This window comes from Rhinatrema bivittatum, chromosome 1 (genome assembly GCF_901001135.1).
Source record: "Rhinatrema bivittatum chromosome 1, aRhiBiv1.1, whole genome shotgun sequence".
In the NCBI taxonomy this organism is placed as follows: domain Eukaryota; kingdom Metazoa; phylum Chordata; class Amphibia; order Gymnophiona; family Rhinatrematidae; genus Rhinatrema; species Rhinatrema bivittatum.
The window spans coordinates 264,034,107-264,061,701 of NC_042615.1; the positions used below are offsets into that span (position 1 = coordinate 264,034,107).

The 27,595-nt window shown below is 49.9% G+C and overlaps 1 protein-coding gene across 5 annotated transcripts in view; it reads left to right on the forward strand.

Moving 5' to 3' along the window:
- ZNF638 (zinc finger protein 638) overlaps nucleotides 1-27,595 on the forward strand; it is a 497,682-nt gene that overhangs the window by 306,340 nt on the left and 163,747 nt on the right. For all 5 annotated transcript variants that reach the window (XM_029594449.1, XM_029594439.1, XM_029594458.1 and 2 more), the window contains exons 15-16: nucleotides 11,893-12,024; nucleotides 12,653-12,694. In XM_029594449.1, coding sequence (XP_029450309.1) covers nucleotides 11,893-12,024; nucleotides 12,653-12,694 — 174 coding nt within the window. The remainder of the gene's footprint in view (nucleotides 1-11,892; nucleotides 12,025-12,652; nucleotides 12,695-27,595) is intronic.

The following is a 27,595-nucleotide window of genomic DNA, read 5'->3' on the forward strand; positions in this document are numbered from 1 at the left end:
TTCATAGTGAGTCAACAGCATTTTCAATACCAAGTTCTGCCGCTCGAGCTAGCGTCAAGAACTTGTGTATTTCACCAAATGCCTAGCAGTGTCTGCCGCTTATCTACAAAGAAAAGCATCATTCACGCCTTTCCTTACCTGGACGACTGCCTAATAAGGAGTCATTCCAAGCAAGGAGCTCTAAATTCTCTAACACTCACTATAAATCTTCTAAATTTGGCTGGGATTTCTGATCAACTACGATAAATCCCATATGCAATAGTTCTGCGTACTACAGTCGCAACGGACTTCCTGATCAACAACCACGCAGACATCCTATCAAATTCTCCACATCTCTGCACGCATGCAACATAGCCTCAGCCCATCAATTCTTCATTGCTGGGCCACATGGTTTCCACTATCCACGTCACTCCTATGGCCAGACTAGCCATGAGGAAAACTCAGTGGATTTTCATATTTCAGTGGCTCTAAGCAGTTCAACCGCTTTCATCCCTGATCCATATCATCGATCCAGTACCAAATCCTCAGATGATCTTGGCCACAGTCACACCCATCTTGGGTTGGAAAGTTCGCATCAACACCCTCCAAACCCAAAATACGTCTACTCCGCTCCAGGAAAAGTCTCAGATCAACTTCCTGGAGCTGCGAGCCATGCGTTATGCCTTTTATTCCTTAAAACGCCTCTCACAAAAAATTTGTGGATACAGACAGACAACATAGTGGCAATGTGGTTCTCGAACACACAGTGACACACAGGCTCTTATCTGCTATGCCAGGAAGCCATGCAGTTCTCGACCTGGGCCCATGCACACTCCATGCATCTCCGGGCCACTTATCTAACAGGCATACCGAACGTATTAACGGACAATCTCAATCGATGTCTCCATCCTCATGAGTGGTCTCTGAATCCATGTGTAGCGAGCAAAATCTTATAGCGCTGAGGTCAGCCAACCATCGACCTCTTGCGTTCAAATAGTATCACAGAGTTGACAGATTCTACTCCCTACACATGCATCGAAATGTGTTACCATGGATGCTTTTTGCTTGCCCCCTGCAACAAAGGCCTCCTACATGCGTCTCTTCCAATATCGCTCATAGCCAAAACTCTCATGATGCTACAACAGGACAGGTTTTCAATGATTCTCTTAACCACGTCCTGACCTCGACAAGTATGCTTCCCCATACTTCTCGACCTATCACTTCAATAACCGATTCGCCTGCCCATAGGTCAATCTCATAACACAGACTCGCTGATATTCTCAGGTACTTGTAGCTTCACAACAACCTTCCACACGTAAATCTTACCATTTGAAATGGGCAAGTTTTACCACATGGTGTGCACAAAAGGGTATTGGCCCCTTTTTTGCATCACTCCATCTCTATTACGCTATCTAGGATACCTTTCGGATTCTGGTCCCCAGACATCCTCCGCACGGGTAAACCTCAGTTCCCTTTTAGCGTTACCACCTGGGAGTAGGGGATGCCCGATTAACGGCTCAACCCCTTATGAGTCGGCTTATCAAGGGTTCTCTACCAATTAAGCCTCCTCTACGATCACCGGTTACAGAATGGGGCCTGCATGTAGTGCTTACAAGGCTCATATGTTCCCCGTTCGAGCCTTTGCATTTCTATAACTTTAAAATTCTAATATGGAAATTTCTTTCCCTCGTAGCCCTCACTTCTGCTAAAAGGGTCAGTGAATTACAAGCCTTGTTGCATACTCACCAGATACTAGGTTTCCTCCGTGACAGAGTGGTCCTCCATACTCACCCTAATTTTCTTCTTAAGTTAGACACATCCTCTCACCTTACTTGGAATATACTCTGCTCACTTTTTCCCAGGGCATCTCTCTGCAACTGATTAGCAGACTGTATAGAATTCTTCTGTGAGGCAGCAGGCCTTCCTCTCTAGGGATGAGTTAGGCACATTCTGTAACGGCCATGGCAACATCAATAGCATACTATCTTTCAGTACTAATTGCCAACATTTCTTAGGCTGCGACATGGAACTCTCTTCACACATTCGCAGCCCTCTACTGCTTACATATGGAAGTCTGTCAAGGCGCTCTGCCTTTGGCCAATCTGTCTTGAAAAGCTTTCTTCCAGTGTAATCCCCAACTCCTTCCACAACCACCTGCTGTGTTTTTAGGCTGCCTCATTGCCAATATTTATTTATTAAGAGTTTTTTCTATACCGATATTCGTTTTCACATCATATCGGTTTACACAGAACAGATTAACAAAGTGAGAGAATTACATTGAACTGGTAGAGCTTAAAACAAGAGCAGGGAGGGTAAAAAAGGTAACAATATAATATGTCATAGGGGTGGAATATTTACAATTATTTACACATGAATTCTCCAGGTCACAAGGGCCCTATTCAACCATTTCCAATTTGCTCCCTTTACATCTATGGACGGACTTTCAGCTTCCCCTACTGAAACAGCCTACGGGCCCATAGAAGGTCAGGTCCAGTTCTCGTAGTTCCAAGTAGGTCTGGTAGCCAAAGTATTTACTGACACAGATGTAACCCACAGTGAGTGAAACAGGAGATGGAATTTACCATCAGGAGCAACAGGGCCCTCTTCAAAAGCAATTCCAGCACAAGGAGCAAAAGCCAACACCAAAAACCAGACTATGACCTTCCCCCAATAGCACCCCAATTATTGTGCCTCTGCACGAGTTGTCTGTTATTGGCCTGTTGCAATATGAGTCAGCCTGTAGACTGCTAATCACCCATATGTGAGGACTCCCATCCTGCTTGTCCTGGGAGAAAGCAGAGTTGCTTACCTGTAACAGGTATTCTCACAGGACAAGCAGGATGGTAGCCCTCACATATGGGTGACATCACAGGATGGAGTCCAATTACGGGAAAACTTTTGTCAAAATTTCCAGAACTTTGGCCCCTACTGGGCATGTCCAGCATGGCACTAACCCTGCAGCCAGCAGGGGTCCTCCTTCAGTCTTCTTTTTCCCACGCAGCAGTAGCTTCGCGGTAAAGGAGCTCTGCAGAGATTCCGTGAGGAAAATTCCTGTCAGGAATTACTAAAGCTAATTTGCCCCACAGGGGTTCCTCCTTTAACTTTTTTCAGACCGCGGTACTCCGGTAAGTTTTTAGCCGTTTTCTGTCGATTACCGTTGAGTTTGGCCCTCGCGGCCTACTGGCCGTTGACCATACTGTGGCTCGATTTTTTCCATGGCGTCTGGGTTCCGTCAGTGCCCGGACTGTACTCGCACCATGTCCATCACAGACCACCATAAAGTCTGTGTTATGTGTCTAGGACGCGAGCACGATGTCTTGACCTGCACCAAATGTGCCCTAATGACGCCAAAAGATCGCAAGGCCAGAATGGAGAAGATGGAACTTCTCTTCCGTGCTCAAAGCCCGACTCCATCCATTGCATCGACGTCGTCAGAGCCGGCACCGTCAACTTCGCACCAGCATCGACCACCGGCCGGTGACCGCCCGGCATAGATGACTTCTCTGCCATTGACACCTTCTACTCCCCCCTCAAGACCGAGGGGATCGAAGGGAGAAACATTGCCATCGGCACTGAAAGACTCGGACCATCGTCCGAGCCGCCATCGAAGAAACCTCATCCAGAAAAGGCACCGACATTTGACTGGGTCACCGAGGCAACCCTCACCCGACAGGGGATTGGGAGCTGCGACTCCACCTTTAACGGTGGTCCCTCCAGCTATGCCTCTGCCTCCTTCTTCTATTCCGGAGCCGGGGCTGCTTGCTCCAGGTCTCAGAGAAGAACTGGACCGGATGGTTCAGGAGGCCATTGACAAGGCGATGCAACGACTCCAGGTTCCTCCGACACAGGTACCGATTGCGGAACAGTCCACCAACCCGATTCCGGCAGCATTGGCACCGCTGCTGTCCAGGATGGAAGCGCTCGTTGTCGCTCTTCCACCGATGGATCCTGGATCCCCGATGGCGCCGGTGCCCTCCCCGCTTACATTATCATCGGGAGGAGAAACACCATTCCGCATCCCTCCATCAGGAGTTCTGCCTCAGCCATCGATGCCGATACGTCCCTCACCACCGATCCAACCATCTGTGCCGATACGTCCGGCGCCACTGAGCCATCCATTGATGCCCTCGATGCCTGCGCCAGTGCCTCCGATAATTCCTCCGATTCCTTCGGAGCCTAGACTAGGACCTTCAGGTATTCCACCACCCTGTCCCCCTCTAATTCCTAGAGGGACAGGTGCTGATCCCTACGACACCTGGACAGATGATTTACCTTCACCCACTGAAAGTAGGAAGTGTTCTCCTTCAGAGGACCTTTCCTTTATAAATTTTGTGAAGGAAATGTCTGAATTGATCCCCTTCCAATTGCAGACTGAACAGGATGATAGGCACCAAATGATGGAGTTACTCCAATTCCTGGATGCCCCCAAGGTAATAATCTCCATTCCTATCCACCAGGTTCTTCTGGATCTCCTGAAGAAAAACTGGGAACATCCTGGCTCCAGTCCACAGGAAAGCTGACACTTACCTATTTGGTGCAGTCAGCTCCAGGCTTTCAGAAATCAAAATTGGATCACCACTCGGTAGTGGTGGAATCTGCACAGAAGAGAGCAAAGAGGTCATAGCCTCACTCTTCTGTTCCCCCTGGCAAGGAACAAAAGTTCCTAGATACCATAGGTCGCCGAGTCTTCCAAGGGTCAATGCTCATCTCTCGGATTGCCGCCTATCAGCTCTATATGACCCAATATAACAGGGTCATTTTTAAGCAGATACAAGACTTGTCGGACTCCCTGCCTCAGCAATTTCAAGAACAGCTACAAACCCTAGTAAACAAGGGTTTTGAGGCAGGCAAGCATGAGATCAGGACATCTTATGACATCTTTGATACTTCTATAGAGTATCTGCAGCTGCTATTTCGGCAAGAAGGTGGGCCTGGCTCAAGTCTTCTGACCTTCGCCTGGATGTACAAGACAGGTTATCCGAACTGCCTTGTGTCGGAAATAATCTGTTTAGCGAACAGATTCAACGGACGGTGGCGGAACTTAAGGACCATCATGAGACTCTGACAGCTCTCTCTGATGCTTCCGACTATTCTTCTAAGCAACCCTTCAGAAAGAACTCTAAAAAGTCTTTCTTCCGCCCGAAGAAGTCCTATCTGCCACCACCCAGATCCCATGCCACGAGACCTTATCAAAAACCACTGTCTCGTCAAACACGTAAACAAAAGCCACAGCAGCTCCTCAACCAGGACCTGCTTCAGGTTTTTGACTTCCACCTAGAGAGCAGCAGCTAGATTCCACTGCCTCACATACCAGTGGGAGGTCGATTGTGCCACTTCCACAACATATGGCACTCAATCACCTCAGACCAATGGGTACTGGCAATAATTGCTCAGTGTTACCATCTGAACTTTCTCTCCCTGCCTCCGAACTCCCCACCTCTACCGAAGTGGAGAACATCATCCGATCACTCCATTCTTCTGGATCCAAAGCAATAGAACCCTTTCCATACTCTCAGCACGGTCTAGGGTTCTACTCCCGGTACTTTCTAAACCCCAAAAAATCGGGAGGCATTCGTCCTATTCTGGACCTACGGGCCCTCAACAACTACCTACAGTGAGAGAAGTTCAAGATGGTAACCTTGGGCTCGCTTCTCCCTCTTCTACAAAGAGGAGACTGGCTCTGCTCTCTAGACCTCCAGGATGCATACACTCATATTGCGATAACTCCATCTCATCGCAAATACCTGAGGTTTCTCGTAGGCCCCAAGCACTATCAGTACAGAGTGCTTCCATTCGGCCTAGCGTCTGCACCACGAGTCTTCACCAAATGCCTCGTAGTAATTGCAGCCTTCCTCAGAACCCAAGGTGTTCACGTCTACCCCTACCTAGACAACTGGTTAGTCAGGGCTCCTACTCAGCAAGCTGCTCTGTCATCCCTCAATCTCACCTTACACACCTTAATTTCATTAGGATTTCTCGTCAACTACAACAAATCCTATTTAGTCCCATCTCAAACCTTGTCATTCATTGGGGCACACTTGGACACCTTGCAGGCAAAGGCTTTCCTGCCTCGACAGCGAGCATTAACTCTCGTGTCTCTTGCTTACCAGCTGCAGTCTCAGCACTCTGCAACTGCACGCCAATTTCTCATCCTGGGACACATGGCGTCCTCAATCCACGTCACACCAATGGCCCACTTGGCCATGAGACTCATGCACTGGACTCTAAGGTCACAATGGACTCAATCAATTCAGCCCCTGTCGACCATTGTCCACGTCATCGTCTCACTCAGTCTGTCTCTTGCCTGGTGGAAAAATCAGATCAATCTCTTCCAGGCCCTCAAATCACGCTCACCACCGACGCTTCCAATCTCGGCTGGGGAGCCAATGTGGCCAATCTGCAAACACAAGGATCTTGGTCTCCAGAGGAAGCCAAACACCAAATAAATTTCCTGGAGCTTTGAGCAATCAGATATGCTCTCAGAGTTTTCCAGGATTGCCTCTCAAACCAAGTCATCCTGATTCAGACGGACAACCAGGTGGCCATGTGGTACATCAACAAACAGGGAGGCACAGGCTCCTTCCTTCTGTGTCAGGAAGCTAAGCAGATATGGGCGGAAGCTCTCTCCCATTCGATGTACCTCAGGGCCATCTACTTGCCGGGAGTGGACAATGTGTTGGCAGACAAGCTGAGTCGTGTCTTTCAACCGCACGAGTGGTCTCTCAACCCCTCGGTAGCAAACTCCATCTTCCGACAATGGGGATATCCTCTGATAGACCTCTTTGCGTCTCCTCACAACCGTAAAGTAGAGAATTACTGCTCTCTCATTCGCAGCAAACGCTCTCAGCCCAGAGGCGCATTCTCCCTCTCATCGGCAACCGGACTGCTCTATGCATTCCCTCCACTTCCTCTTCTCTCGAAGACTCCCGTGAAGTTACATCAGGATAAGAGAACCATGATCCTGATAGCACCTCACTGGCCACGCCAAGTGTGGTTTCCAGTACTTCAGGATCTCTCCTTTCGCAGGCGCATTCCCTTAGGAACGGACCCGCTTCTGATCACTCAAAACGACGGGTGCCTACACCATCCCAATCTTCACGCCTTGTCCCTGACGGCGTGGATGTTGAAAGGTTAATCCTTCAGCCACTTAACCTTTCTGAACTAGTTTCCCGTGTCTTGATTGCTTCACGAAAGCCTTCCATGAGAAAATCTTACTCTTACAAATGGAAAAGGTTCATGTCATGGTGCTCTTCTCAGTCCCTTGACCCCTTTTCCTGTCTAATCCCGAAGTTCAGGGACTATCTCTGGCATTATCAGTCAGGTCTTAAGACTTCTTCCAACAGAATGCATGTCAGTGCAGTAGCTGCCTTCCATAAAGGTGTCGGGGATGTCCCAATATCAGTACAATCCCTTGTAACACGTTTTTTGAAGGGCTTGCTGCACATCAAGCCTTCACTACGTCCTCCGGCCCCTTCTTGGGATCTTAATTTGGTTTTAGGTCGGCTCATGAAACCACCATTCGAGCCTCTTCACTCTTGTGAACGTCGACATCTCACATGGAAAGTGATTTTCCTTTTGGCTATCAGCTTGCAGAGTTAGTGAATTACAGGCCCTAGTTACTTATCCGCCGTACACTAAACATCTGCAGGACCGGGCGATACGCCGCACTCACCCTAAATTCTTACCTAAGGTAGTTTGGGATTTTCATCTCAATCAATCCATCATACTACCTACCTTTTTTCCCAGACCCCATGCCAATCCAGGAGAACAGGCTCTGCATACCCTTGACTGTAAACTGGCTCTAGCGTTCTACCTAGACCGTACAGCTGCCCACAGGGAAAGCACTCCATTGTTTTTCTTTCCACCCTAACAAGTTAGAGAAGCCTGTGGGTAAGCAGACTCTCTCCTCTTGGTTGGCGGACTGCATATCCTTTTCCTATCAGCAAGAGGGCATTCCATTTCAAGACCGTGCTAAAGCACACTCTGTGAGGGCCATGGCGACTTCAGTAGCACACCTGCGATCGGTGCCGCTTCCTCACATATGCATGGCTGCCACCTGGAGTTCTCTCCACACCTTTGCAGCCCACTATTGCTTGGACAAAGCCGAAAGGCAAGCTTCCATCTTCGGCCAGTCTGTCCTTCGTAACCTGTTTACAACGTGACATACCTACACCCTTCCGTCTGCTCGGTGGGGTTCAAGATGCCCTCTGCCAAATTCCACCCCAGTTGTTGTGCCTGTTGCACACCTTTGGGTACATTTGGTGCATGTTCGGACATCCTCAGCTCGGTACTCACCCAAATGTGAGGACTACCATCCTGCTTGTCCTGTGAGAAAGCAAATGTTGCTTACCTGTAACAGGTGTTCTCACAGGACAGCAGGATGTTAGTCCTCACGAAACCCGTCCTCCGCCCCGCGGTGTTGGGTTCGTAACGTTTTATTATTTTATTTTTCGGCACTGCCTGTAACTTTTAAATAAGACTGAAGGGGGACCCCTGCTGGCTGCAGGGTTAGTGCCATGCTGGGCATGCCCAGTAGGGGCCAGTCAAAGTTCTGGAAACTTTGACAGAAGTTTTCCACGATTGGGCTGCATCCTGTGATGTCACCCATATGTGAGGACTAACATCCTGCCGTCCTGTGAGAACACCTGTTACAGGTAAGCAACATTTGCTTTCTCCCAGGACAGCAGGATGTAGTCCTCATGAAACCCACCCGCCACCCTGCAGAGTTGGGTCCGCTTACGTTTTATTTTATTTTTCACTCGCACTTTTTCTCTACAAACGAGACTGAAGGGAGACCCCTGTGGACACAGGGATCATGGCATGCTGGGTATGCTCAGTGTGCCAAGTTTTCTGTGATAGGGCTCCGTCCAGTGACGTCACCCATATGTGAGAACTACATCCTGCTGTCCTGGGAGAACACCTGTTACAGGTAGGCAACTCTGCTTTACCAGTGCAAAGTGCTGCCCTTTGTGCTGGCATGGTGCGCGTGCCCCCCCCCCCCCCCCCCCCAAATCTTCACCAAATGCTTGGTGGTGGTTGCCTAACTCAGGCATTGCTCGGTCCATGTGTTTCCGTAACTGGACGACTGGCTGGTCAGGAGCAACTCTCGCTCTGGTGCCTTGCAAGCCCTGACCTTGGTGCAGACCCTGCAGATGGTGGGGTTCGTTATAAACTTCCCCAAGTTGCACCTGTGTCCATCCCCTCTGTTGCACTTCATAGGTGCCAGGTTGGACATGGCACAAGCAAAAGCTTTTCTGCCCGCCCTCGCCTCGCTGGCTACCTTCATCTGTGACAGCAGGAGGGTGCCAGCCTGCCTTCTGCTCCGCCTAATGGGTCATATGGCAGTCTCTGTCCATGTGACTCTCTTGGCCTTCCTCCACATGAGGAGCCCCCAGTGGGCTTTGCAGTCCCAATAGTGGCAGACATTTCAGTATCTAAAGGCTCCAGTCACTGTCAATGACCCTCTGAGGATATCTCTGGCCTGGTGGGAAGATCTTTCTAACCTGGAACTCTGCCTTCCCTTCCAGTCCGTGCCACCCCATATGACTCTTACCATCTATGCTTCCCCCCCCAGGGGTGGGAAGCCCACATGAACAGCCTCCACATGCAAGGCCTCTGGACCGCCGACAAAGCCCACTGTCAGATAAACTTTCTGGAGCTTCAGGCGATACGGTACACCTTGTGGGCATTCAAAGATCAGTTGTCGTCCAAGGAAGTTCTGATCCGGACTGACAACAGGTTGCGATGTGGTACATCAAACAGGGCGACACAGGCTCGTTCCTCTGCCAAGAAGCAGTGCAAGTCTGGAACTGGGCCCTCTCTCAAAGAATGTATCTGTGGGCAACCTAGCTGCCAGGTTGCCTCAATGTGCTGACGGACTGCTTCAGCCAGTCTTTCCAACCACACAAGTGGTCTTTCAACCCAGCGGTGGCGGTCAATCTGTTCCACTGATGGGGTATGCCAGATGTGGACCTGTTCGCCTCCCCTCACAAACACAAGGTGAGCAGGTTCTGCTCCCTAGTGGCGAGGAACAACCAGCAGGCCTGTGATGCCTTCTCCCTTCACTGGAGGCAGGGCCTCCTGTATGCGTACCCCCTTCTACTGCTCCTGTCGAAGACTCTTAACAAAGCTTCAACAGGACAGGAAGGCCATGATACTCGTGGAGTCTTCTTGGCCTCGGCAGGTTTGGTTTCCATTTCTGCAGGACCTATCTGTGCGAGCACCCATCCAGCTGGGGACGGCGCCCAACCTTATATCACAGAATCAGGGCACCCTGTGCCATCTTGACCTCCGGGCACTGACCTTCACAGCTTGGTTGTTGAGTATGTTGTCCTCCAGCCGTTGCAGCTATTGGATTGTGTTTCCCGGGTTCTGGGACCAGGAAGTCCTACAGCTCAAAATGGAAGCATTTTTCCATCTGGTGTGGAGGGCATGGGTTAGACCCTTTCTCATGCTGTCTACCCTGGCTGCTGGACTACCTGTGGCACCTGTCCGAGTCTGTGGCACCTGTCCGAGTCTGAATTCCAGACCAGTTCAGTCAGGGTACACCTCCGCTCTGTCAGCGTGTATCATCTAGGTGTTGCTGGCACGCCTGTTTCGGCCCAGCCCCTGGTGGGCCGTTTCATGAGGGGTCTCCTCCAGCTGAAACCTCCTTTTCGACCTCCAGTGGTGTCCTGGGACCTGATGTGGCTTCCTTTCGAGTCACTGTGGTCCTGTGACCTGAAGTTCCTCACCTGGAAAGTCATATTCCTGGTGGCAATCACTTCAGCTCGTAGGGTCAGTGAGCTTCAGACTCTGGTTACGTACACACCATATACAAAGTTCTTCCACAACTGTGTGGTATTGTGTAAGCATCTTAAGTTTCTGCCCAAGGTCGTGACTGATTTCCACCTCAATCAGTCCATCATTTTGCCCACCTTTTTTCCAAGGCCTCATTCCCACCCAGGGGAACGGGCACTTCACACCCTGGACTGTAAAAGGGCTTTAGCTTTCTACCTAGATCGCACGGCAAGCCACAGGCAATCCATCCAGCTCTTCCTGTCCTTTGACTCCATCAGCTGGGGGTGGTGGTGGGTAAGCAGACCTTGTCCCGCTGGCTGACAGATTGCATTGCCTTCTGCTTCACGTAGGCAGGCCTTCAGCTAGCAAGCAAAGAAAAGGCTCAGACTGTGCAGGCTATGGCGATGTTGGCTCATTTGTGTGCAGTCCCCGTCACTGAAATCTAATGGGCCGCAAACTGGAGTTCTCTTCACACGTTTGTGGTTCATTACTGTCTAGACAGGGATAGCAGTCAGGACAGTGCCTTTGGTCAGTCTGTCCTGCGTAATCTGTTCCAGACCTGAACCCAACTCTCTCTGCTCGTGCTTCTTGTGGGAACCAGACCATCCCCTGTTATCTACAGCGCCCAGTTGTATTATGCCTGTTGGCATTTGTTCAGTCGCCTTTGGTCTCTCCAGTTGAATAGGGCAGTCTGGAGCTCTGTACTCACCCTCATGTGAGGACTACCATCCTTCTTGTCCTAGGAGAAAGCGCAGTTGATTACCTGTTATCAGGATGTTAGTCCTCAGGAATCCCTCCTGCTTCCCCAGGAGATTGGGTTCACCTTCGGTTTATTTTTTTGCTCGTACTTTTTGTTATGTTACGTCACTCAAGGGGGACCTCGTGAGGATAGTAGTAGGCTGGGCATGCTCAGTCTGCTGGTCAAAGCTTCTAGAAAACTTGACAAGTTTTCTGTGCCAGGTTCCATTGGATGATGTCACCCACATGCGATTGTGCTATATACAAACTTTGGTAAAAGTATTTTTAAAGTAAAATTGCAGGTGATTATAATAAGTCAAAGCCTGCTTCCATGTCTGAAATGCATTATAATTGTATATAAAAGTTACTCAATTGTTTTGTGTTATTGTTTGAAAGGCATATCTGCAGATGGCAAGTGAAACTTCAGCTGACTCCTTGGTAAAGTTTTATGCTTGCTTCCCAATGTCAGTGGCTGGAAGTCAGCTCTTAGTGAAACTGGCACCCAAATTCAAAAACATAAATGATGTGGTAAGCAAATTGAAATATCATACATGTTTATATTGGATTTTAACATTTAACTTGCTGCACATTATGGAGTAACAAGCAAAACACGTGCAGTTTAAAACTGCTTACAATCTGGGAATTATTAATCAAACTATATTTTGGCGGAGGGATTTTGGGATGGCAGAGGGATTGTAATTATAGTTTAAAGAAAATAATTTGAGAGAATAGCCCGAAAAGTAAAGTGTATGTCTCATAGCAAGGACTTAAAAATTACTTAGTTCAGAATACCCAGATTAATTTGTTACTGTTGGGGGGGAGGGGGGGTGTCTGATTTTGCAGTGTGTGATCCTAAAATTCAGTACCCAGATCACAGTTTGAATTTAGATCACAGCCATGAATCACAATATTTTCCCACCTCTCGTGAAATTAGAGCAACTTAGTTTAATAACGAAATATTTTTGTGATGGAGAGTTCTTAAAACTTGTAACTCAGCATTAAAATTTGTGTGCAGTCATTAATTCTCCCTTTCAAAGAACATGATACACAATTGAAAAGCTATAACTATTTAGAATTTTTTGACCTGATAATAATGTGCGTCTTAATTTTCTCAAACTTTTCCTGACTTTCTATTACCTAAAATTTTGTCTTTTAGGAGCCTATATTTACTGATTTAATAGCAGAAGCAGAATCAAAGGTAAAGTTGTGTTTGGTTTTTTTTTTTTTGTTTGTTTTTTAAATCTAAAGCAAGAGACTTGTGTATTTGATAAGTGTACATCTGAATAGACCTTTAGTAACTGTTCTTGAAAGCTCACCTACTGTTAGAAACAGAAACATGATGGCAGAAAAAGACCGTATGGCCCACCCAGTTTGCCCGTACATAAAGTCATTTTAGCATTATAATTCTCATCACTTCCTTAGAGATCCTATGCTTTCTTGAATTCAGATACTGTTTTTGTCTCCACTTCCACATCCACCATCCTCTTTGTAAGGAAGTATTTCCTAAGATTTCTCCCAAGTCTATCCCTTTCAATCTCATCTTAGGACCCCTCATTCTAGAACTTCTTTTCCATTGAAAAAGGCTCGCCTTCTGTGCATGGAAACCTTTGAGATATTTTGAATGATCTTGCTTTTCCTCTAGGGCAGTGGTCCCCATAACATGCAAATTTTCTCTTATGCTTATTCATTGTGGATATCATGAAAACCCTTCTGGCTGGTGGGTCCCCAGGACAGGGTTGGGGACCACTGCTCTAGGGTATACATGTTTAGATCCTTGTCTAACCCCATATGCTTTAGAACGAAAACCGCTGTTTCCTAGCGTGTAGCCAGTTGGACTGAGGACCAGTGGGTTATGCTCCCCTGCCAGCAGATGGAGAAGGGAGTAAGGCTGTAAAGCTGATGTCACAGTCCAGTTACCCCTGATGTGACTTCAGTCCTCCATTGTTCTCCGCCTCCAGCAGATGGTGGACGTACCTACCAAAAGGTCTCTCCCCCAGTTGAGAATGCCTGAAGTGATTTCAGAGATGCCTCAGAAATCTCTGTCCGGTAGCCTGTTCCCGGCGTGGACTTTGCTGCTTAGGCAGCTGAAAGGTGGTGGGTGCAGGAAGCAGAGCGCAGAGGTGATGGCCAAAGCCCCCCACAGCCAGAGACCATCTCTGTACTCAAGCTGGTAAGCGCTGAGCCCAGGTAAAGTTTAAAAAAAGAAAAGGAAGGTTTCTGAACATACCCAGATCAGTCCAGACCAGTGGGTTTATGCATCCCTACCAGCAAATGGAGGCAGAGAACAAAACTTTGAGGCACTGCTATATAACCATGCATGCCACCTGCAGTCCCTCAGTATTTCTCTGTCTCCAGCAGACGGTAGAGGTGCATACCTGCAGTCCTGACTAATTTGGAGTTGCTCCTCGAGGTGCCGGGTTCCTTTGTGGCCATCCCATGAGTTGAGCTGGGCGAATTGGGGGGGGGAGGGGGGATTGGATACCCCTGACTGTAGCTGCTTGCTGCTTCTGGGACCCCTGATAGCCAGGGGACTGGTTCCCTCTTTGTGGCCCAAGGTACGCTCCTTCCTGCCTTTGGCGCCCTCAAGAAAGTAGCCCCTTTGGGGGATTTTTTTTTTTTGTGCGGGTGCTGGCAGGTTTCCGGCTTGGATCGGTGTGCCACAGCTTGGTTTAGCTCTAGTTGGCTGTTGCCTCTTTATAGATCGCTGCCTCCATTCTGACTGCGTTTGAGGGGGGGGGGGGGGAACGGGGAGGGGCTTCCTGGCGAGAATCCCTTGCTGTGTGCCACGATTTTGAGCTCTTCGGAGGCAGCTCGCTTGCCGCTACCGGACTTCCTGCGCGCCTTTGGAGTTCCCGTGGTGACACAGACTCGGTCATCCATGTGGTGCGGCCTATCTCGGAGCAGGCAGTGCGTTTGAACAGAGCGATCGGGATATCAGAGAAACTGGAGGCCTGTGGTACTTGGTCAGCCCTCCTCAATTCCCTCTCCCTTTGCACAGGCGGTGCTTTTGGGGGAGAGGGGTCCTCCAATAAGGGTCCTAAGCGACGGAGGGTGCCTCGTGCCGCGGGGTCCATAGTGGGGGCCATAGTGGGGGGTGGCTGTACAGTGTTTCTTGATGTCATTCTGCCTAGTTCCAGATTTTAAGTGCTTCCTGGGAGAGAAGCCATGCTCGTGTTCCTCCCTAGTTGTTGGCAAAGAACACTCTGGAACTCACTTCCCACAGACCTTCGCCTTGAACCATGCCACTCCACATTTAAAAAGAAACTTAAGACTTGGTTATTTAAACAAGCATTCCCGCAGAGCTAAGAGCAGGTAGAAAGTCAGTCACTTATCATCCATTTACCCCAGCATATTTCACATAACTTGTTATCTTATTTACTGTTATTTTTCATGGATGTTTACTGTTAGTTATCTATTTATTTTTATTTATTTATTTATTGTTATTTTATCTATTTATTATTACTTCTTAATTGTTAACATTATTATATATATTTTTCTGTTATTTGGATTAACCATGTTCATTGTAAACTGCTAACTTGAAGCAATAGTTACTGTTCATTGTAAACCGGGGTGATATGTATATTATACAGGAACCTCCGGTATATAAACCCTTAAATAAATAAAATAAATAAACATTAATTATCTGTGGTTCCCTGTACGTACCAGGATCAGTCCAGGACACCTGGGTTGTGACTCCGCACCAGTAGATGGAGACAGAGCAAGATCTGTCGGCCCCAGCCATATATGGGAACTTGCCCCACACAGCCCCTCAGTCTTACTCTGTCTCCAGTAGATGGTGGTTCAGTCACAGCCTCTGGTTCCCTGGGGTCTGTTAGATAGCAGGGTTGTGTTTTAGAGTTTAGTTTGTAAAAAAAAAAAAAAAGAAGGATTTAATTAGGAAGTTTGCAGTGAGAAGAACATCCCCGCGGGTCCTGCCTCCCAGGGGGGTTGTAAGGTTCTGAGGGGACCATCCCCCCGTGGTTGAGGCCGCTGCTAGGGTCGAGGACCCGGCTGGTGAAGTAGCAGCGTCGGGGGTGACACCGGGGAGCCCGGTTCACTCACCCCCGCTGGAACAAGAGCCTCAGGACCGGGGACAGCGGCAAGTTTTTCTTTTTAAAAAATAAATAAATAAATAAATGCGGCCGTCGGTTTTTCTCTGCGCCGCTCGTCTCTCGTCGTGCCGGCTCTCCGTCTCTTCCGGGGGGGGAGCTGTTTTAGCGCGTTGGGGGCGTGATCTGCAGTTGTCTTATTTTAATTTCAGTTTATTTTTGTGCCCGACCGCACCGCTTGCCGAGAGGGTCTGTCTGCTGTGCATGCGGCTCGGCGCGTGCGCGACGATTCCGTGACGGTGTCTGTTCGGCCTGCGTCTCCGGGGGTGAGGGACCGTCCGGGGCAGGTCGGGGGGGGGGCGATCCCGTGCGGCGCATTTGCGCCGCGTGTTGCTATTGCTGCTGACGGCCCAGCAGCTCCTTTCCCGCTTAGTGCGGGAGTGGCGGCTATTTTGGCCATGGGCTGCGAATCTACGAGGGAGGCTGCTGGGGATGGCGGCATGCCTCCCGCGCTTTTGCCGCAGCAGCGGCCCTTAGGGGGCAGCGCCCCGGCAGGAGCCGAGTCTCCTGTCGGGTCCAGTTCACTCGGGATCCGGTTCTTCCTATTCGTTGGATTTTGCGCTTTTTTTGCGCAAACTCCTGACATACAAGCGATGAAAACGGGAAAGCCAGGTCCCGTGAAGGGGTCAGGCAGGACTACCGGATCCCGGAAGAGGAAATCCGCTGAGGACTCCAGCGGTGTCGCTGCAAGGCTGAAGCGCCCGTTGCGGGGGATCCCGCAAAGCACGGACTCTGATTCCGCATCTCCTGACGAGGCAGACCCGGCTGAGGACCCCCCCGGGGGGGGGGGGGGTCGATGGCGGGGCGGGTGAGAGTCCTTCCCAGCCTGGATCGGGAAAAAGGAACTTCAGCCGTCGAGGGAGACGATCCAAAGGTGGTCCGTCTGTTTCATAGGGAGGAGCTGTTCCCGCTTAGTCCGGCTATCCTCTAGGAGCTGGGGGTAGAGGCCCCTCCGGTTGTCTCCAGGCCAGGTGCCAAGATGGATCCGGTACGGCTGGGTCTCCCTGGGACGGCAGTAGCTTTCCCATTCCATTTTGCGGCTTTGGTTATCTTATTCCGTGAGTGGGGCACGCCGGAGTTGGGCCTGAAGCTGAGCAAGGCCATGGATAAGCTCTATCCATTACCAGAGGATGCGCTGGAGCTCCTCCGACTGCCATGGATGGATGCGGCGGTGTCTGCCAGGACGAAGCGGTCAACGATTCCGGTCACAGGAGCCACGGCTCTCAAGGACATACAGAACGGAAAGCTGGAGCTACAACTGAAGAAGATCTTTTCGGCGTTGGGGGTCCGTGCAGCCATCTGTAGTAATTTCGCCTTACGGGCCAGCCTGAGCTGGGCTCAGGTCCTCCAGGCTAATGCAGACCTCTCGGAAGAGGAGGCTATGCAGGCAGATCGTCTGGAGGTGGCTATAGCGACACTGCAGATGCCCTCTACGACCTGCTTCGTACTTCAGCCAGATCCGCGGTTTCTGCCCGTCGTCTCCTTTGGCTCCGGAACTGGGCAGCGGATGGGTCGTCCAAGGCTCACCTCGGGGCGTTGACGTTCAAGGGGAAATTATTGTTTGGCAAGCAGTTAGTTGACTTGTTGTCCCTCGGGGAGAATGGGGCTTTTAAGCTGCCTGAGGACAGGTCTAGATCTCGGGCCGCTTTCACGGCGAGAACGGGGTCCAAGGCCTCCCAATGAGGTGCGGTCAGTTCATTCCTCGCGTCAGCTCCAGGCGTTCGTCCCAAACGTAGGAGCCAGGTTGGAGTTGTTGCCTGAGGAATGGTCCAAAATAACGTCTGATCAGGGGGTCCTCAGCGTGATAAAACATGGCTACGCGTTAGATTTTGCACGGACTCCGTCCGACAAGTTCCTGGTGTCGCCCTGCAAGTGCCCAATAAAGTGCGCAGCAGTAAGAGGAACCCTCCAACGCCTGGAAGGCTTGGGAGCGATATTCCCCGTACCTCCGGGGCAGCGAGGCAAGGGCCGTTACTCCATTTACTTCATCGTGCCAAGGAAGGACGGCACCTCAAGGCCGATTTTAGATCTGAAGGGGGTAAAACAGATGCCTTCGTATTCCCCACTTCAAAATGGAGAGGATTCGATCGGTGATCGCCTCGGTCCGTCCAGGCAAATTCCTGGCCTCCTTGGATCTCACAGAAGCGTACCTCCATATCGGCATTCAGCCGTTTTACCAACTGTTCCTCAGGTTCTGTATTCTGGACGGGCACTATCAGTTCAAGGCTCTTCCCTTCGGTCTGGCCACGGCCCCCCGAACGTTCACGAAGGTGATGGTAGTGGTGGCGGCTCAGCTCCGACGGGAGGGGTTCCTGGAACACCCCTATTTGGACGAATGGTTGATTTGGGCCAAGTCAGAGTTTCAGTGTCGTCAGGCGGTCGAAAGAGTTCTTCGTCTCTTGCAGTCTCCAGGATGGGTGGTCAAACTCATCAAGAGTCATCTAGTTCCCCCCCAGTCCTTGGAGTACCTGGGAGCCCTGGTCGACACGAAACAGGGCAAGGTTTTCTCTCCAGGGAACGGATATGCAAGCTACAGAGTCAGGTGCGCCGGTTATTGTCTTTTTGGCTCCCGCAGGTTTGCGATTATCTGATGGTGTTGGGCTCTATGGCATCACCGCTAGCTTTGGTGCCCTGGGCTTTTGCTCAGCTACGTCCATTACAATCAGCGTTGCTTTCCACCTGGAAACCAGTGTCAGAGTTCCACCTACCGCTTCCGCTCACGGCCCAGGCTCGGACCAGTCTTTGGTGGCTGGAGGCGGACCACTTGTCCTGTGGAGTGTCCCTTCTAGTGCCCGACTGGACGGTGGTGACCACGGATGCCAGTCCCTCCGGTTGGGGAGCGGTCTGCCTGGGCAGGTCTGTACAGGGCCGATGGTCCTCGGATCAAGCGCAGTGGTCCATCAATCGCCTAGAGACCAGGGCAGTAAGCCTGGCACTGCAATCTTTTCTTCCTCTGATTCGGGGAAAGGCGATCCAGGTGTTGTCGGACCACGCTACCACTGTGTCGTACATAAACATTCAGGGTGGGACAAGAAGTCCCCTGGTGGCGAAGGAGGCACGGCTCCTGATGTCCTGGGCAGAGCAACACCTCAGCAACATAGCGGCGTCTCGCATCGCCGGAGTCGACAATATTCAGGCGGACTTCCTTAGCCGTCATCACTTGGATCCCGGAGAGTGGGAGATAGCGCAGGATGCGTTTCGCCTCACTTGCGAAAGGTGGGGGACGCCACACATGGACCTGATGGCCACATGGCAGAACACAAAGGCTCCCAGATTTTACAGCAGACGTCGGGAGAGAGGGGCCAAAGGCGTCGACGCGTTGCTCCTGCCCTGGCCGATGGACGTATTGCTGTATGTGTTCCCTCCTTAGCCGCTGATAGGCAAGTTCCTACGGCGCCTAGAATTGCACCCGTCCAACGTGATCAGGGTGGCTCCGGAGTGGCCGCGGCGCCCGTGGGTCGCAGATCCCTTTCAGTCGTCGGTTGAATCTCCCCTTCGTCTCTGAGGGTTAGCGGGACTCCTTCGTCAAGGCCCCGTTTGTTTGGAGGATGTGGATCACTTTTGTCGCGCGGCATGGCTTTTGAGAGGCAGCGTTTGGAGAGAAAAGGTTATTCGGCTGCGGTGGTAGCCACATTGCTCCGGTCCAGAAAGCAGTCTGATCCCTGGCTTATGTTCGCGTCTGGGGTAGTTTTTGAGGAATGGTGTGCGGAACGCAATGTGGATCCTATCTTGGCTCTGTCTCCAATATCCTAACTTTCTTCAGGCTGGTCTTGCTAAAGGTCTCTCATGTAGTACCCTTCAGGTCCAGGTGGCGGCGCTGGATTGTCTGAGGGGCAAGGCGCATGGGGACTCCCTGGCTCTACACCCGGATATCGCGCGCTTCCTCGGAGGGGCTAAGCATCTCCGTCCTCCTTTGCGTCCGCCTTGTCCGTCTTGGAATCTCAATTGGGTACTCTCAGCCTTGTGCTCGTCCCCTTTTGAGCCCTTAAAGCGGTCAACTCTCAAGGATCTTACGTTGAAGGCAGTTTTCCTTGTCGCAATTGCCTCGGCGCAGCGAGTTTCGGAGTGGCAGACACTGTCTTGTAGGGAGCCGAGGATCTCGGATTCCGGGATTTTCTTACGGACGGTTCCCTCCTTCTAGCCAAAAGTGGTGTCGTCGTTTCATCTGAATCAGTCGACGGAGCTCCCCGCCTTTGAGTCGGGGAGGCGTCGGAGCCGAATATGAAGGAATTGCGGATGTTGGATGTCGTAGGGTTCTCCTCCGCTATCTTGAGGTCACTCATCCATTCCGGGTGACGGATCACCTTTTTTTGTTCTGTTCTCTGGTCCAAAGAAAGGTGGTGCAGCTTCCCGGACTACGATCACCTGTTTGCTCAAGGAGGCCATTGGGTCAGCGTACGTAGTGCAGGGGGACGCCTGTTCCTCTGGGTCTCAGGGCTCATTCGACATGCTCGCATGCTGCTTCATGGGCGGAGTTTTCTCCTGTATCGCCCCAAGAGATTTGCAGGGTGGCTACTTGGAAGTCTCTGCATACCTTTACTAGGCATTACCGGTTGGATGTTCAGGCTACCAATTCCGGGGGTTTTGGAGAGAGGGTACTCCGAGCGGGACTCTCTGCTTCCCACCCTCGGTAAGTTTGCTCTGGTACATCCCAGGTGTCCTGGACTGATCCTGGTACGTACAGGGAAAGGAAAATTAGTTTCTTACCTGATAATTTTCGTTCCTGTAGTATCAAGGATCAGTCCAGGATCCCGCCCGCACTGCTCGGAAGAAACGGAGAGTCCGCTCGTTGTTTGTTCGCTTATTCTGATTACTGGTTTCGCTCCTTCGGTTGGGAGTTCTGTTCCGGTTGGGGTTTGAATTGTTCCCCGTTGAGGATAGGTTATATAGTTAGTTTTCTTGTCCTCTTCTACTTTGACATTGCGTAAGGCTGAGGGGCTGTGTGAGGCAAGTTCCCATATATGGCTGGGGCCGACAGATCTTGCTCTGTCTCCATCTACTGGTGCGGATTCACAACCCAGGTGTCCTGGACTGATCCTTGGTACTACAGGAACGAAAATTATCAGGTAAGAAACTAATTTTCCTATACTCTTCTTTTGGAGATGGGTGAAAGTAGTAACAACATGCAATAATGCTCTTTTGGGGGACTGCTGACACGGAATGCTTTCAGGGGACACTTCGGAAAGTGCTTTAAGTAGAATTTGCTCCCTCTTAACGGCCAAAGCGCTTGAACCTATTCCACCAGGGTAAAGAGGATAGGGATTTTACTCCTGGTACTTCCTGATTCCAAAGAATACAGGACTCTATCCCATCCTAGACTTAAAGGCCTTGAACCATTTCTAAGGAGAAAAAAGTTCAAGATGGTTTCTTAATCCCCTTCATGCAAAAAGAGACTGGTTATGCAGCCTTTGATATGAAGGGTGCAAACACTCACTTAGAGATCTTCCTCAGCCACTGGAAGTATCTAAGATTCATGGTGGGAAAACACTTCCAGTACCACATTCTGCCGTTTGGGTTAGCAACAGCCCCACATGTCTTCATGAAATGCCTAGCTGTGGTGGCGGCAGACTGGGAATCCATATTTTCCCCTATCTATTTGGAACGGTGGGATGTCCTTTCAAATTGTGTTAACAGATGTTTCCACCCTGGGCTGGGGAACTCATGTTGATGGGCTCAGCACCAAAGGTCTGTTGTCTGCCCAGAAATTTTGTCAAATCACTTTCCTGGAACTCCAGGCTATCAGGAGCACTTTGTGGTTGGTGTTCTGATACAGACCGACAACCAAGTGAGTGTGGTATGTCAACAAGCAGGGGGGGTTACAGGATCGTACCTCCTGTGTCATGGAGCGGTCCAGATATAGTCATGGGCCCTCTCCTACAGGATAATGCTCAGGGCCATGTATCTGGCCAGAACAGAGAATGTGATTGTAGACAGACTGATGTTATCCTTCAGACCCCATGAATGGTCTCTGAATCAAGGGGTTGCAAATTGGATCTTCTGCCTTTGGGGATGCCCAGACATGGATCTATTTGCAGCATCTTTGAACAGGAAGGTTCCTCAGTTCTGCCCCTGATACAGGACACATGGCAAACCAGCCTCAGATTCCTTTGCCCTCTATTGGAGCAAGGGGCTCTTGTATACATATCCTCCAGTTCCACTGGTGGCAAAGACTTTGTTAAAGCTTTGCATCTTTGCTCCTCCACCCTCTTTATTTTAAAAATGAAAAAGATGACTGGTATGCCTTTCACTGCTTCCCCTAGCTCTTCTGGCCATATGAATCCTCTCCATGTCTGCATTGCCTGCTTCATGGAGGTTGGTGTGCCACACAATTTTTGTTAATATAGGTGTGCCTTGGGCTTGAAAAGGTTGGGAAACACTGCCTTAGCCTTCTGTCTGAAGCCGTCAGAAGCCCATAGACAGTCCACTCAGCTTTTTGTTTCTTTTGACCAGAAGAGGCTGGGAATTGCTGTTGCCAGATCAATCCGGTTGATTAGCAGACTGTATCTCCTTCTGTTACGCTCAGGCGGGATTGCATCTTGTGGGTCATGTCAAGGCGCGCTCTATTCAAGTCATGGCAGTGTCAATGGCCCACTTTCGAGCAGTCCCCATGGAGATCTGCGATGTGGATTTCCATCCACATCACATTACTGTTTGGACAGGGATGACCACAACAGCAGGTTTGGCCAGTCTGTCTTTTGGAAACTGTTTGAGGATTAGAACCCAATTCTTCCCCCCCTGGGGCCCACTTTTTCTTTTCAGGCTACCCCCTCCCCTCCTGTTACCATCAAAACTTATTGTGCCCTTTCGTACCTGTTTTATAGGTCCCCTTTTTTTGTTAGGGGCCGGCTGTAGCTAGGGATTCACTCAGGTGAGGACTGCCTATCCTTGGCAAAAGCAGAGTTGCTTACCTGTAACAGCTGTTCTCGGAGGACAGCAGGATGTCAGTTTTCTCGAAACCCACGCACTTCCCTGTGGAGTTGGGTTTCCACTTTACAGGTTTTATTATTATTTTATTATGAATTCTATGTCAGACTGAGGGGATCCCGCATTGAGGTGTGGCATATTGCATGCCAGAGCAAGCTCAGAAACTCAGTGCTAGGCTTTGTTGGATGATATCACCCATGTGTGAGGACTGACATCCTGCTGTCCTCGGAGAACACCTGTTACAGGTAAACAACTCTGCTTTCTTCTGTAAATCCTCATACCTTCCCATCCCATCCTCCCTACTTCTTTACAAGTGGCTTTCTGGTATTCTTACCTTTTTAAATTTCTGCACTTATCTTGTTTATGGGTAGCGACAAACTTTATCAGCTTTCATCTGTCATCCTGTCAAGAATAAAATCTTGTTAACATATGTGAACTTCACATGAATATGTAGTTCTCTGCCAGATGCAGGCCATCACTCTTCTAAAATGTTTTATCTCCAGATTGAGCACCAGTACATAACTCCAGGTCATTGTCCTTATACCACCTCTATAAGCATGCATTGAAGTTCCTTTTCTACTATAGTCTGTCTTCCCCTTTGCTCTACCCAAGTGCCCCAAAAAGGCTGCCATTTGACAGTTTCCTAAAACCTTTCCCTAATTTCCTGTAATTTATTGTTTTATGATGTATCTGCTACCATGTCAGGTCATTTGTGCCCCTTTTTGTTCCAGCAGTCCTGCGAATGCCTTTTGTGTATCTTCTGCTGATCCCAGTAGGCATTTAACTTTCTTTGCCCCCCCCCCCCCCCAATTCTGCCACTGAAGCTGCTGCTTTGATGATAATCATCCCCTCCTTAAGCTAACTAGGATCTCCAGAAGGCTTGCCGTCTGATGCCATCCTGCCTGCTTATATTGCAAAAGCCAAAGCAGCACAGACTGCTTGCTGTACCTCATAGGATTTTTACACATGCATTACAAAGTACAATGTAATAAGGACACAGAACAAATAATATATTAAAGAAAAATTTTGAAGCAGTCTCTCCACAAAAATAGTAATAACTAGTAAAAAGTAATTGCACACTGAATGCATTTAGTGTCAAGTCTTTGGAATCTATTGCAAAATATACTGTATGCTCAGTTGTTTTCTTTTGGTTTCCATAAAAATATTTCATAAGAGATCCCAGTTAAAAATTTAGATTAAATAAGAATGACTAAAAGACCTAGTGCTGCTGTTATGGTGATTTGAATTGGCAAAGAAAAATATTTTACTCCTTTGTCCTTTTCCCACCATCCCTTAAAGAAAAAAAAAAGTTTGACAGGTGGCTGTTCCCTGGAGTATTCACTCACCTGGGTTTGCAGCTGCACAATCCATTCTGGCACTGGTAGTAGGAAGCACAGCAGTTAGGAATGAATCAATCCAGTCTACATTCAGGATCTCGTGGTTCAGTTCCTCTCCTGTTCTGGCTCAGTGATTCTCTTCTGCCTGCTGCTGCTTTGCCCGCTACTGACCTGTCAGTCCTCTTCCCTGCTCCAGGATCAATCTCTTGACCTTTGCGCTACTGTTCTCCCCCTCCCATAAACCTTAAGATGTATTATACAACCCTAGAGATTGATTTAAAGCACATTACATCATTCAGTATCTGTGCTGAGCAATCCCTGCATGTTCAAATTTTATTTTTTTTTAAGGACAGACACATTGAAATGAATAGCACATTTCAAATTTTTGAAACTTAAAAATGAAAAATGTCTGTTCCCTGTACGTACCAGGATCAGTCCAGACTGCTGGGTTATGCCTCCCGTCCAGCAGATGGAGTCAGAGAGAAACTGAAAAGGCACCACTGATATACCCTGGTGCGCCCCCTGCGATCCTCCAGTATATCTCTGACTCCAGCAGATGAGAGAGCATAACCTTGCGGTCCTGATCTCCTGTAAATTGAATTGTGAAGGGATTTCCCTATCAGGTAATTTTTTTTCATCTGATTTTATTGAAGTTGTATTATATTATCGCCTAGCATCTAGCCAGATGGACTCAGGACCAGTGGGTATTGTACTCTTCTGCTAGCAGATGGGAGACTGAGTCAGATTTCAAAGCTGACTTCACTCTAGATATAGCCCTGCAGTAACCTTAACTCTTCAGTATCTCTCCGTCTCCTAGCAGATGCTACACTATCACACACACTAATTTTACAGCAAAGAAGAAACAAAGTTTACCTTAAAGAAGATCAAGCCCCGCTGTCCTGTGGTGATACCTAAGGGTCCCTCCCCCAGTCGAGAATTCCTGAGGTGATCTCTGATATCTCTGAGGTGTGCCTTGGTCCAGTACCCAGTTCCCGGCGTGGACTTAGCCCCCAGTGTGGCTGAAAGGCAGCGGGTGCAGAACAGAGCACGGTGGTGAAGGTAATTTCCTCTCCCCCCGCAGCTGGAGACCGTTGGCACACGATCGGCGAGCGTTGAGACCAGGTAAGAAAAGATCTTTAAATACATGTCTCCAGAGCTCAGATTGCTGTACTGAATTCTTCTCCGGCGAGGTTAAAAGGGAGCACCGATCGGGTTGAGCAGCCTTGGTTGGGCTAAGCCCCAATCCGGTGCAAGGGTCCACTTGTGGAGACCCTCTGGGCGCCATCTTAAGCGTGGGGGTAGTCGACGCCATCTTCCCTTCTCGACCGGCGGTATGCGTGGGGCAGGCGACTGATGCGCTTAATTTGCGTGCGTCCAATACAGACGTGCGCACAGCGGCGCGTACAACTAAGAGGCGCACAACTACACGCACGCACAGCTGCGTTTACAACTGCACACGCTCAAACATGGCACCGGCGCCCAAGAGTGCCAGAAGGCACTCTTTGCACAGCCTGCCACATAAGAGCCACGCAGCCTGAATTGGAGTCCTGCCTGTGTCAACATTATGAAGAAGCCCAGGGGAAGCCAAAGCCTGCTCCCTTACTGGTTGGAGATGGTTCCGGATCTACTTACGATAGCTCCTCGGATCTATGCATTTTCGAGATGGCTTCTTCACAGGAGGGCACCTCTGGGGCCCCTACTCAGACTCCCCCCTGGGATTAACATGGACCAAGGGACCTTCTCCTGGTTGGAATTTTTCCAAGGCCTGCAAGCTTTCCTTCAGTTCAATCAGCCCTGGCTGCGCCCCAGGCTCAACCTCTGGAAGCACAAGATCCTCCTGCTCAGATGCCTCGAGACATGCTTTGCCTAACCAAGAACTTCCCTGACAGGGACCCAGACACCTCAGATGATGAGGGTGACTCCCTGGAAGAAGGAGAAATTCCTCCAGGAATGGAACCATACCGAACCATGCTTCGCTTATTCCACAAGGACGAATTACCAGCCCTTGTTTCCCAGACTCTGAAGACGCTGGGTATTCCAGGCACGGACCCTATGGTCTGAACCAAAGAACCCCATCTTGGTGTCCCTTCTTAAGGTCTCATGCTACTTTCCAATGATGGAAGACATCCAGGAACTGATTGATCTGGAGTGGGATGCCCCTGAGGCCAGCTTCAAAGGAGATCGGGCCTTGGAAGCTCTATACCCTCTAGAGCCAGCGACCAAGGAATGCCTGTGTTTTCCGAAACTGGACGCTGTGGTCTGTGCTGTCTCAAAGCGATCAACGATTCCCATTGAGGGAGGGGCTGCATTGAAGGATACTCAGGACAGACGTTTGGAATCCATCCTTAAGCTAGCCTTCGCAACTGCAATGACACTGCAGATTGCTTCCTGCTGCACACTGGTGGCACGTTCATGCTTGCTCCTCTCTCGAGAGGCAAATAACTCTGGAACGCATACCAGTGAGACGATGGAACATGCAGCAGCTTTCCTGACGGACGCAAGCTCAGACCTGGTGCGCACCTCAGCCAGGAGCGATGCCTCTGTAGTGGTAGCCAGAAGACAACTATGGCTATGGAATTGGTCTGCGGATACGACATCTAAAGCAAATCTCGCAAGAATGCCCTTTAAAGTAGCGGTTCTAAACCGGTGTGTCGCGGCACACTAGTGTGTCACGTACCCGCTGCTCTTTCCCTCCTTTCACCTCAGCGAGACTAACACTGCTGCTGTTCCTGTCCAGGCTATCGGCACATTCAAGCATTGAGGGGAACGGCAGCAGTATTTGTGGAAGCCGGCAACAGGAACGTGACCTTTTCTTCTTCCCACCCCTGTGGCCCGGAAGAGGAAGTGATGTTTACCGGGCACGCGGGAAGAAGAAAAGGCCATGCTTGCCTGCTGCTGCTGCAAAAATCGCATCCCAAGGCTCTCCCTGGCCCCGCTACACTCAGCAGGTTGCCCGTGCTGCGATCATCGCGGCACTGAGCAGTCAGCTGAGAATGTGGCCGCTGGGATTTCCTGCTGTGCAGCTGTTGGGGAAATCCACCCATTAGCTACCCGGACCCAGAGCTGAAAATCGGTACTGGCTGGCCACTTTGCCAGGGACTGTAGGAGTAGGTGTCGCTGCTCCCCCCACCCCTTGCCCTGGCTCCGACCTCTCCTCCTCTTGCCAGCATAACTCCAGCAAAAAATATAAAAATAATAAACCGCAAAAATAAATAAAAGGCTGAGGTGGGGAGAAGAAAAAGCATAGAATAACATTCAAGGCTGACTGCTCTGTGCCATGATATCTGCATAAGCAAACAGCTGAGTGCTGTCTTCTTGTCGCTGCAGGGTGGGGGAGGTCACTCCTGCTGCAGTTTCCAGGCTGTCAGGACTCTGCTTTTAATAGCAGCATACCGGCTACCTTGTGCTGTAGCTGTCATGTGTGCTGGGGTGGGGTTTAGTGAGTGAGACAAGAGAGTGAGCCAGCATGTGTGTAAGTTTGAGAGAGAGTGTGTGTGTGTGTGTGTGTGTGTGTGTGTGTGTGTGTGAGATAGACTAGTCATGGGCCCTAAGGAAGAGTGTGAGGACAGAGCTTCAGCAGCCCTTGCTGCTTCTGGTATGTGCTGTTGGCCTACAAGGGAAAGGAGTAGGAGAGTTACTGGAGAGGGTAAGTAAAGGTGGCTTTTTAAGTTTATCTTTCTTGATTGACTGCCATTTTAATTATTGGGTATTATGTGATGTTTGCTTTTA